Here is a 12,500-nt window from a genome sequence, read left to right on the forward strand (position 1 = left end):
TGCTCAATTCAGCTCGCGCACCCCCTTGTGGCAGGCCACGCACCCCCCAGAGGTGCACGCACCCCAGTTTGGGAAACCCTGAGTTATAGGAATCCGTGAAAACACGCCCAACATGTGACTGATTTTGCTTCGCACATGCCTTATAAGGCATAAAGTTAGGCTTGTACTAGTAGCTAACATATGAATCCTATTCTCAGGTGTCATGCTGTGTTCTAGTGCATTTATTCATCTAAAAATGGAGTGATGAGTATGAAAGATGTATGTGGCGACTTGGCAAGCTCCGTATCTGCCCCAATCCAAACCTGCCAACCTCCCTCCATTACGGACCTAGAGAGCAGACAGAGCACCTCACCAGGGCTTGACACTAACTTTTTCGCTTGCCTGCCATGTGGCTAGTGGTTTTCCTGAGTCACTAGCCATCCAGCTATTCTACTAGCCACAAATTTGATATTGTTTTTTTTTTTCTTTATCATTACGCTGTTCATCTAACCTCAGAAGATGAGTGCACATAGCTTTCTACATGGAAATAAATCAAACAAGTAGAAACTGAGTAACTGAGCTTTTTCTTGAACTTAGATAGAAATAATTGATACACAAGGCGTACAACGCAGAATAAATGCTATTCTAATATGTCATACCATTGAATAAGGTACCTGCCACATTGGCTAGTGGCACTGAAATTGTTACCAGCCACAGCCAAGTTTTACCAGCATTTGGCCGGTTGGCAGGTGCCAGTGTCAAGCCCTGCACCTCACATTTCAAAGCTACCCGAGCTGGGCCCAGCCACACACACTAATTCACATCAGGCGCCAACCAAAGGCTATACATACACACATACATTAACTGCATATGTACTTATAAATAGCTGCAAAGTATTTGGCACACAAACTCTACGTTTGGCACGGAACATATAGGCCCTGTACATATAGTGGCTCGTTTGTAGGTCACGGGTGGTAGGCACAGTGACAACTGCAGTTATTTTAGCTGTGCGCTGCCGGTGCTGCAGTCTGTAGAGAAGTCAAAGCAAGCGTAATTAAATATTAAAGCACGGATGTCCTGCCAGGCCAGCCATCAACTGACTGAATGGGTTGTTAGTGTTTCTGGCTTAGTGGAAATCCCTGTTGTGTTAAGGCTGCACGTGGAAGAGAAAAAGAGAGAGGGATGAGAGAGATGGCGGGGGTAGGGGTAGAAGAGAGAGAGAGAGAGAGAGAGAAAGTGAGGGCAAGAGAGATGGAGAGAGAGGGATGAGGGAAAGATGAGAGGTTCTAAGGGCATGCATGGGCAGTTGGAGTACTCCAGGCTTTGAGGAGTGACCTCCGGACAGGAAGTCTGGACTGGACCACTTCCTGTGCTGCTGGCAAACCATCCAGCCACACAGCGAGAGAGATAGAGAGAGAGAGAGATAGAGAGAGAGAGAGAGAGAGAGAGAGAGAGAGAGAGAGAGAGAGAGAGAGAGAGAGAGAGAGAGAGAGAGAGAGAGAGAGAGAGAGAGAGAGAGAGAGGGCGGTGGGGGGGAGTGTGTGTGAAACAGCTATTGGAGGGGGGTGAAATAGAGAGCAAAAAGTGGATGAGAGAGAGAGAGAGAGAGATGGAGAGAGAGTGAGTGAGGGGTGATAATCCAGGCAGCCAGATTATCGTGGATGTGGCATAAATCCTCATCGATGTCCTGCAGCCTTACGTTACCGCTGCTGGGATGGTTCCCAGGGACTGTGGATGCCCCCCACCCCCAATACTGGGCCACCCCTATAAGCTCATAGCATACACGCAAACACACACACACACAGAGACACACACACACACACACACACCCACACGCACACACACACACACACACACGCACACACGCACACACGCACACACACACATGCACACGCACACAGACACAGACACACGCACACACACACACACACACACACACACACACACACACACACACACACACACACACACACACACACACGCACACGCACACACCCTCACACAGCTGGCACACTCTCACCCTGGGGCTGGCACATGCTGCCCTGGGCTGGAGATCATGTAGTCCCCTTGCTATATATAGCAGCCCACCTCCTCATAGGCCTCAACTCTGGTCTACAGCACAGTAGGGCTGGGCAATATGACGATATATATCGTTATCGTGATATAAAAGTGTGACCTTTCTCCTATATCGTTTATATCGTGATAGTAATTTGATCAATTTTATACAATTGAATATCATTTAATTACATTTCATGTTGTCACAATACACGCTTTAAGTTCATGTAACTGTAAAAATAACAATAAAAAGATCCATTTTAAAGAAAGGTTGTTTTGCAATATGAAAGAATAAAGAGCAAATAAAGAGAATAACTGAAATATGTAATTGTGCTATATCGTGATATATATCGCTATCGTGATATAAAGTAAATCAATATTTCGTGATATAGGTTTTTTTCCATATCGCCCAGCCCTACAGTACAGACCGGCCCTTTAAACAGCACAGCACAGACAGCTGACCTTTCACTCATTTGTTTTTTTTGTTTGTTTGTTTTTTTCCATCTCCTTACCCTGATATGTATTAGTAACTCACACACAAACACACACACAAACACACACACACAGAACGAGACACACACACACACACACGTGCGTATGTGTGTGCACGCGTACACATATTTGTGCATGCATGAATGCATACAGTATGGGAGATATATTATATATAGCATCAGGCCTCCCGGCTGACTGGCTCGTCTATGCTGTGTGAAGCCCTATGGAAATCCCATACCATCTGCCAGACATTTGACTTCAGCAGTGTATGCAGTCGGGCTGCACGATATTAGAAAAATATGCGATACACGATAACATGACTGTATACTGCGATATTGATTACTCACGATATTTAATATGTACATATATTTTCCCCTCTCTACTTGCCATTCTGCCATCTGTCATTGACATGATGTTTAGTATTTATCATGTATAAAACAACTGAGAGCAATGTTTTATTGCCAACATTATTTTCTATTATGAAAAAACGTGACTAATATACAGCATCAACTTAAAATGTCAACATTTTTAATGCATTTTTTAACCCTCCCAAATTTCCTGTTATTAAAAATTAAAAACTGTTTGCGATACGTGCACAACTTTTGCGGTGCGTGTATCGCAGGCCGTGATATCGCGATATCGATACATTTTCCATATATCCTGCAGCCCTAGTATGCAGTGCAGTTTGTGTGCAGTGCAGTTCTGTATAGCAGAGTAACAAAGAGATACTTTACTGATCTCAAAGGAAATGAATGTGTCAAAAGCAGGCAGCTCACATACTGTAATACACATTGCACAAATACAGCATGTCGCTAATTAACACGTATCTGCATACACACTTTACAGCAGTTTGGCATCCATTTTAGAACCAAGGCACACGGTTTTTCACACCATCGACTGAAGAAGTTGACTGAAAATGAAACTTACGTATTGTCATTGTATAATTCTGCTCGATAAATTCTGTAAATTCTGCTGGGCAGTCATGGGTAAGCGGTTAGGGTGTCAGACTATAACCCAAAGGCTGCCGGTTCGACTCCTGACCTGCCAGGTTGGTGGGGGGAGTAATTAACCAGTGCTCTCCCCCATCCTCCTCCATGACTGAGGTACCCTGAGCATGGTAGCGTCCCGCTGCACTGCTCCCTTTTCGGGGGCCATTGGGGCTGCTCCCTTGCACGGGTGAGGCATAAATGCAATTTTGTTGTGTGCAGTGTGCACTTGTGTGCTGTGGCGTGCTGTGTCACAATGACAATGGGAGTTGGAGTTTCCCAGTTGGGCTTTCGCTTTCACTGAAGCTGATGATCTTTCATGGCACGCTAAGGTTTTTGCGGCACAGTGGTTGAAAAACACCCAAACAGCCTGTTGTTTACACACCAAGCGAAGTGTTGCTCTAACTCAGCCCTAGTTAGTGTTATCTGACAGGGAATCTCCTTTCTGCCCTTGTCTCTCGCCTTTATCTCCACTGCAGGTTGTGCTCAGACCTGACTGGTGAGGTGAGAAACAGGAGAGTCAGCTGACCTAAGGTATACAGGGGCACAGTAGGGCACAGAGAGAGCAGTTATTATTTGTAAAAGCTTGTTTGATATGAATTTATTATATTATTGCAAGTAGTGCATGTGCACTATTTTGTTCGCACTCCGTAGATTACTCCGTATGCTAAACTTGAGCTAAATTCCAAGGTAGCAAGGTTGTTGTTTTTCTGTGAAACTCATACCGGGGCACACAGCAAATCAATACCCTGGCACGTGCCCTTGTAAAATAGGTCTGGCGACGCCCCTGGTCAGAAAGGGACGGTGTTGCACAAGACTTTAATCTACTGTATGTGTCGAGGATGGATGACACGAAAACAAATGTATTTATTTATACGCTGTAGAAGTCGGTTGTTTACACCGAGTGATGTTTACAGCAAGTGCAGCTCCTAGCCACAAGTCCGTTTGTGTTATCTGCCAGAAGACCTCCTGTCTGTCGTCCTCCTTATCCACACCGCAGGTTATGCTCAGACCTGGCAGATGAGGTGAGAGAGGGACGGTGTTGCACAAGACTTTACCTGCTGTATGTGTGTGTGTCAAGAATTGATGAGATAAAACCAGATTATTTATTCATTCATTAATTAATATATTATTTAGTAATTGTCCCACCATACAAACCATAACGAGTCTTGGAAAACCCATGATTTACTTTTTACCACATTACTGCTCTGTGACACACCCCTGCAGGTCTTGTGCGTATTCACACACTGTGAATATGGCAGTGTTAATTCAATAGATAAGGACCATCTAGAAGAGTAAAATTGACTCTCTCGGTGTTTAAATCGGGGTTGCGCTTTGGGAAAAGCTTCCATGCTTGTCTTTCAGATCAGAACGATTGTGCATGGGATTTCCCAGGCTAACTCTGCCCCTGTTTTTCGTCTCTTTGATGATGCTTGCCCTTAGACAGTTTAACAGGAGCGAGTGCATACCCGGAGTGGCAGAGGCAAGCAGGCAGGCAGGCAGGCATGTGTGTAGACATGCTTCCCTCACACACAAAGCTGGCTACAGTGGTTAGCCTCAGTGTATAGCACTAGCTTGCCTCAGTATGCCTCCCATCGCTATAAATCATGTTGTAGAAAGTACATAAACTCAGTATCTTGCTCTGCCTGCCCGTGCCTCTCTGTAACGGTGCTTGCCTAGTGCCTCAGGATGTTGGGCGTTCAGGAGGAGAACAGTAGAGCATGGGTAGGGTGGATTGGAGGCCACGTAATAATGTACATTTCTGCTATTCCAATCTTACTTCTTTTGTACATAACTATTATTATTATTATTATTATTATTTACTGTTACTATTGCTACTGTCAGTATTATTATTGTCTTATTATTGTAATGTCTTCCATCCTATTTTTATATTTCCTATTCTTCCCTGTCTACATGTGAAATGTTCAATGTTAAATGTTCATTGTATTTATTATAATCAGTTATTGTTACCAGGCCATCACTGTTACCTGTCCTGTCTTGCACTTTGTCAGTCTGTAAAATGTCGGTCCTGTGTATGTCTATGTCTTGGCATGATATAGAGAGAGTAATTTCATTTTCCTTGTATGACTTGTGCATATGAAGAAAGTGACAATAAAAGCTGACTTTACTGACTTGACTTGGCTTGACTTTTATACTGTGAAGATAATACCCCAAGAAACTTTAGGTGTTCTGAAATTTGCCTCTGTGGTGTGGGCACTAAAATATTCTCTGAGGTACCCACACTGTAGGTGATATGGTATGGTTCTTCTTGCAGACACCTTTCCCTCCCCCATTCACTGTAGCAAACTGGAAAACCTCCGAAGTTTCTTTGATGACCATATTGCACTGTGTCTAGTTTACAGTGCAAGTGTACAGTAGAAGGAGCTTGCCCCAGGACATTGGGTGCAGGATTAGGAGAGGGTGTACGCGAATGGGATTGGCATGAACATGTATATTCAGAGAGACGCGCAGGGCTGTGTTAGGGAGGGTGTCGTATAAACACCTACTGTAGATGAAGCTGAACAGGCATGTCAGGAGCTGTAACAGCAGCTGCTGCTGCTACACTCACATGAGCTGTGCATTACTGTAGTGAAGACCTGCCTGCTCCTCTCTCTCTCTCTCTCTCTCTCTCTCTCTCTCTCTCTCTCTCTCTCTCTCTCTCTCTCTCTCTCTCTCTGCTTTGTGTGTGTGTGTGTGTGTGTGTGTGTGTGTGTGAGCAGAAGCTCTCTACTTAATAATCGTATGACTGTAAATAAAACAGACATAGCTCCACACTGCATGCACATGAAAGCTAGCACCGTTACAACCTACTGTAAGGTGACCTCGACTGTAGACAAGAACACACGTCAGAAACTAATCCTATATCGTAGTTAATTGCATTATATTTAGCTGTTTTTTAGCTGTTTTTTTTTCCAAAGCAACTTAGAAATGAGGAGATAATCAACAGCATACAATGTGTGGAGACCGCTGACGTATATATATACTTCCAGGGCCGCTGACAGCTTTGGTAGGGCCCGGGCTAAAGACATCTGACAGGGCCCCAAACCCAATCAATACAATGTAATGAGGACCCAGTTCTGGGCCCCCTTTCTCCCTGGGCCTGGGACAAGTGACCCCATTTGTCCCCCCCTGTCGGCTTCATTGTATACTTCTATTTACTGTCAGTGTATGGGCAGCTGCATTTTATAGCGTCGTTGGGAAGGCTGTCAGCTCAGTGGACTCAGAATGCGTTACAATATGCGGCCTTGCCTCCTCCACTTGTGCTTGTTTCCTCGTACCAGGAAGTAATATGTCATTATGACATCACTGACAGCAGCATTATATTTCAATATGTTGCAAAAGCTCAATTTTAAACTCTTTTTCTCAATTGCAATTGGGATGGTGAATGAAAAACAGTCCCTCAAAAGTTGTTGTGGCTAGGCTGACAGCTGGGAAACTTTATCGTTTTCTCCACGGAGGAGGGGCCACGAGGCGGGGCGAGGAAACAAGCACAAGTGGAGGAGGCAAGGCCGCATATTGTAACGCACTCTCAGTGAGCTGCTGTGTTTCTCCTCTGGGGAGAACAGGAAATGGCACCAGCATGGCTTCTCTCACTGTGATTAGTAATCTAATTCTCCAGAACATTTCCTCTATGGTCACACACACACACACGCATTCAAGCGCGCACGCACACACACACACACACACACACACACACACACACACACACACACACACACACACACACACACACACACACACACACACACACACACACACACTCGTCCCTGCCACACTTACTTTCTTTCTTTCTTTCTTTTCTTTCTTTCTTTCTTTCTTTCTTTCTTTCTTTCTTTCTTTCTTTCTTTCTTTCTTTCTTTCTTTCTTTCTGTCTTTATTTCTTTCTTTCTTTCTTTCTTTCTCTCAGTCACTCACTTCCTCTCTTTCTCTTTCTTCCTATTTTATTGCTCTCTTTATTGCTCTCAGTCTTTCCGTTTTACTCTCTCAAACACACACACACACACACACACACACACACACACACACACACACACACACACACACACACACACACACACACACACACACATACACACGCACACATGTAACACCTCTCTCTCCTCTCTTCCCCACAGTTGGAGTTGGTGCCAGCCTACCTGGCCACGTCCCCCATCCTGACGGAGGGCAGTGCCCTGATGGAGGCCCAGCTGGGCAAGGGGGGGGCAGCAGCCCGACACGCCGACTCCTCACCTGGGGGAGCTCCCACTGTGCAGGTAACATTAAACCCAGACTTACGGTAAAGGTGCACCGTGTAGAATGGTGGTCAGAGTAGGTATTGCAACTATGCTCCTCATTGAAACGTTTATTATTGCCAACGTCATTATTGCCAGATTCTATATTCTCACGAATATTTACGAAGTGATAAACTAATCTGACCACTAGTATGACCAAAGTACAGTGTTGCGGCTAAAAACGTCTTTCTTGAAATTCAAAATGGCGGACAACAGTGAAGATCCCTCTTTTCATGTATGAAAAGTGTAATTTTCCCTGTCATAATGAATATGAAAATGGTCTGATGGTGAATTTGATGGTGGTGGTAAATATTAATGAAAAAGGTACCATTTGTGAATGGGCAGCATGACTTCTGGACATAAACTACTAAAATTCTTACACACTGCACTTTTAAGACAAATTATAGTATACATTTGTGCAATAAACACACTACTATATGCAAGGTGCAACCTCTCTCTTGAAAAAATTAGGTGAGCATTTGGGCCAGCACCCTCACTACCGAAATATTAAGTTGTGTGAAGCCTACTATCAGCTGAAAAAAACTGCTTCTGTGTATAAAATGCACTATATAGGCCCTGCCGTGGCTAAACGGTAGGGCACTCGTCTACCATGCGGCTGACCCGGGTTCGATTCCCAGCCCGGGTCCTTTACCGGCCCTTCCCCGTCTCTCTCCCCACTTGCTTCCCATCACCACCTTCACTGTCCTATCATAAATGAAGCCAAAAAGACAAAAAAAAAGGGAAATGCGCTATAAACTTGTCTTGCCTTCCATTACAGACCCTGGGGGCGACCCAGGCAGGAGAGAGCAGCGGAGGAGGAGGAGGAGGAGGAGCGTCAGGCATGAAGAAGAGGAGGAAGAGGAGGAGGAAGTCGCAGGTGGACAACATGAGGAGGGGCGACACCGAGGGCTACTCAGAGGACGAGGACATGTTCACCATCGACATGAGCTCCGATGAAGACAAGGATGCGGGGGACAGCAGGTGACATAAGAGGCCCCTAGCAGTGTACCCGATTCGTACGGGATAAACATTACCGGTAACACTTTACAATAACGTCCTATTCACAGCTTTATAAACACTTTATTAACATTTAATAACAATTAACATTTAACAAAGTATTTACAAATGTTTGTAAATGAGTAATAACCAAACTATGACTGCACAGTGGAGTGGGAATCAACTTCTACTGTGTGAGTTTTATGTGGTGTCATGCCTTCTGGTCTTTGGAGGAGAAACTTCCAGGACCACTGCGACTGCGCTGTGTCTGCTGTGTTAGCATAGTATTTCTTGCCCATTTATAAACAATTGTAAACATTTTGTTGACAATTAGTTAATTATTTATAAAGTGTTTATAAAGCTGTGAATAGGACGTTATTGTAAAGTGTTACCACATTACCTATGGACCCCTGGTAATTCGCAATTACCCACGGACCTCTGTGTTTTTTCGTGGTGCATTCGCACGGGATAAGAAAACGTCTGTAATTCACTCAATTCACAGACATTATAAGGGGATGCAAATGGCGCGCCTATGGACATGGGACATGAAATTACCTCAGGACGTCTGTGTTTCGCTGAAATACACTACAGTAGGTAATTCGCAGTGGAATTATTACTTCACAAATCACGGGCATGGCACATTCGCACAGGACTAAGAACTCAGACATTCTCCGTAATTATTCCAAATTACCGGGGGTCCATAGGTAATAAAAGTGCTGTTCGAATTGGGCTTTACATGCACTCAAAGTAATACAATTCCTATGCACAGCCAATACCCTGGTGCTGATGACGCACACTTGATGATGCGATACATAAGCCTGGTCCTGACCATCCCATAATACTACCATTTCCATTTCGTATTCATGGTCTGGACTTTGTTTGATCTGACGCGATTGCAGGTCGCAGGAAGGACATTTTCGGAAAAATCAGGATTTAACTTATAAGTTGTTGAACAAACATGTCTGGTGTCTATCTATGGCGATGTAGGACCGTTTAACAGACATGTCTGACAGAACATCCTACCGTAGGATAAAATTACAATGTAGGACCGTCTGTCAGAACACCGGTGCAAATCTTACCGGTCAACATCGCTCCACAGAAGACAGGTACCAGACGTAGTGCGGAGCCAAGTGTCTTCACGGAAGTACGTAGGATGGCGCGCGAGGCTAGCGATACATGTGCTTACCCTACTTATACATGCACTCTGAATATGGCACTTGTACTGTACTTACTGAGGTAATAGACACTTAGAGAGCATTTTGGTTGCAGGTTCGAATCCCCATCTGACCAATAGGAAGAAGGTGTATCCCCACACCTTCATTCATGGCTGAAGTGCCCTTGGGCAAGGCACCTTACCTCACATTGCTCCAGGGACTGTAGATAACGACAGAGAACTGTCAGAAGTAGTTGAAAGTATCAGCTGTGCACTATGAAGGGGTTTTAATGTCAATTTCATGTTTTCATACTGTATTGATGATAGCATTGGAGGATAACCATCAAGAGAACATGTCAGGTCACACACAATTTTGTTCATTTTTGTCACACTGGAGAGAGATCAAAGAGAAGAAGAATGTCGTCACATGTTGTTGTTCTTGCAGACCTGAAATGACCAGACAAAAAGATGTCGTCGTACATGTATGTTGTTGTTCTTGTGCAGCTGAATGCTTAGCATGTCTGACACGTACGTATGTTGTCTGTCCAGTTACTTCCAGTTGCTCTTCGGAAGCAGAACAGGTTTAGAGTGAGGTGATAGACGTGCTGTTGTCTCTATGACAAGTCATGGGTAATGATTTACACGACGGATTCATGTCTTCAGGCCCCGAGGACACAAGCTGTGCGACCATAGCACAAACATTTCATCACTTTGGAGGTGGACACCCTTTGCCGTCTAGCTGACATGTTTTATTTCATGGCTGATGAAGTGCCACTATCTTTTTTTTTTTAAGTATTTTTTTCTTGTTTTTCGTGAGACAGGATAGTGAAGGAGAGACAGGAAGTTAGCTGGGAGAAGGGAGATGAGATGGGGAAGGACCGACAAAGGACCCGGACCGGGAATCGAACCCGGGTCGGTCGAGTGATAAACGTGTGCCCTACCGTATCAGCCACGGTAGGGCCAGAAGTGCCACTATTTTTAAAGGCAGTTCATGGTAGTAGACATTAGCTTCTAAAGCTTTGAAGCAGATAAATGTGTATTTTTTTTTCATTTTATTTCCACAAAATACCCCCTAGTACTTGCAGGAATTGATTTAATTTGCCATCAGTTAATGGTAGGAGTCCATAGTCAAGAGCCCTTACCTTACCTTACATTGCACTAAGTGGACGCTTTTATTTTATTCAAAGCGACTTACAGTCATTATTTTTCAGGGTTCTGGTTACAGTCCCTGGAGCAATGTGGTGGGGTTAGGTGCCTTGCTCAAGGGCACTTCAGCCATGGATGGAAATGTAGGGAGAGGTCAGGGGGGATTCGAACCTGCAACCCCTAAATTAAAAGAGCAACTCTCTAACCACTAGGCCACAGCTGCCCCACCGCCCAGCTCCTAAAGTCTCCACACAGCCCAGAAAGACAGATACAAATTTTAAGAATCCTATGCCAGCATCTGGTCAAGTCATTACAGCTTACATCCTTCCTGAAAAGTCTGAGCATGCTCAGTAGGGGAACTGCCCTCAGCCAATCACAGCATCACGGGCTAGCATACACAGTGTGATGAGGTTATCTGAGGTGCACTATCGGTCATCTGCTAAGGACCAAAGATAAAGCTTTGTGTGTGTGTGTGTGTGTGTGTGTGTGTGTGTGTGTGTGTGTGTGTGTGTGTGTGTGTGTGTGTGTGTGTGTGTGTTTGTATTTGTGTGTGTGTGTGTGTGTGTGTGTGTGTGTGTGTGTGTGTGTGTGTGTGTGTGTGTGTGTGTGTGTGTGTGTGTGTGTGTGTGTGTGTGTGTGTGTGTGTGTGTGTGTGAGTGCGTACGTGCGCACGTGCGCACGTGCGTGTAAGCGTGTATTTGTATTTGTATTTGTATTAGTGTGTATGTGTGTGTGTGTGTGTTTGTGTGTATTTGTATCCATGTACGCACGTGTGCTTGTGCACGTGTGTGTGTGTGTGTGTGTGTGTGTATGCTATGTGCCTTGGCTGGCTTCTGGCTAGTGAGTGAGGTGGATGCGGGCCCAAGATGGAGATGATATTGAATTTAGACGCTGACTTGCTGTGCAGCCAAATGCTGTTAGAGTCTCACACTCATGCACGCACACACACACACACACACACACACACACACACACACACACACACACACACACACACACACACACACACACACACACACACACACACACACACACACACATACACATGCTGCATGCACACACACTGACTGACGCTGACATTGAGAGTTTGTTTGTGTTCCAACAGAAGCCATTCTGGGCAATGTTGGCGAAGGTCTTGTTCCCGTCATAGTTCAGTGGAGAGAGAGAGAGAGAGAGAGAGAGAGAGAGAGAGAATAAGAGAGACGGGGAAATGCAGGGTGGATATGTGGAGAGAAATAATTGGGAGAAAGAGGGTGAGAGGGCATGAGAGAGGGAGACAGAGACTGAGTGAAAGAGAGAGAGAGAGAGAGAGAGAGAGAGAGAGAGAGAGAGAGAGAGAGAGAGAAAGAGATGGAGTGTGATAGAAAGGAAATGATAGATTAAGATCTTACAACAAAGAATGAAACTTAAAGCCAGAAAGAG

At 44.8% G+C, this 12,500-nt stretch overlaps 1 protein-coding gene across 1 annotated transcript in view; it reads left to right on the forward strand.

The window, feature by feature from the left end:
* Positions 1–12,500, forward strand: part of lpin1a (lipin 1a) — a 72,916-nt gene that overhangs the window by 32,685 nt on the left and 27,731 nt on the right. Inside the window, exons 4-5 of the mRNA XM_063184115.1 lie at positions 7,628–7,765; positions 8,562–8,764. Coding sequence (XP_063040185.1) covers positions 7,628–7,765; positions 8,562–8,764 — 341 coding nt within the window. The remainder of the gene's footprint in view (positions 1–7,627; positions 7,766–8,561; positions 8,765–12,500) is intronic.

This window comes from Engraulis encrasicolus, chromosome 19 (genome assembly GCF_034702125.1).
Source record: "Engraulis encrasicolus isolate BLACKSEA-1 chromosome 19, IST_EnEncr_1.0, whole genome shotgun sequence".
NCBI lineage: Eukaryota > Metazoa > Chordata > Actinopteri > Clupeiformes > Engraulidae > Engraulis > Engraulis encrasicolus.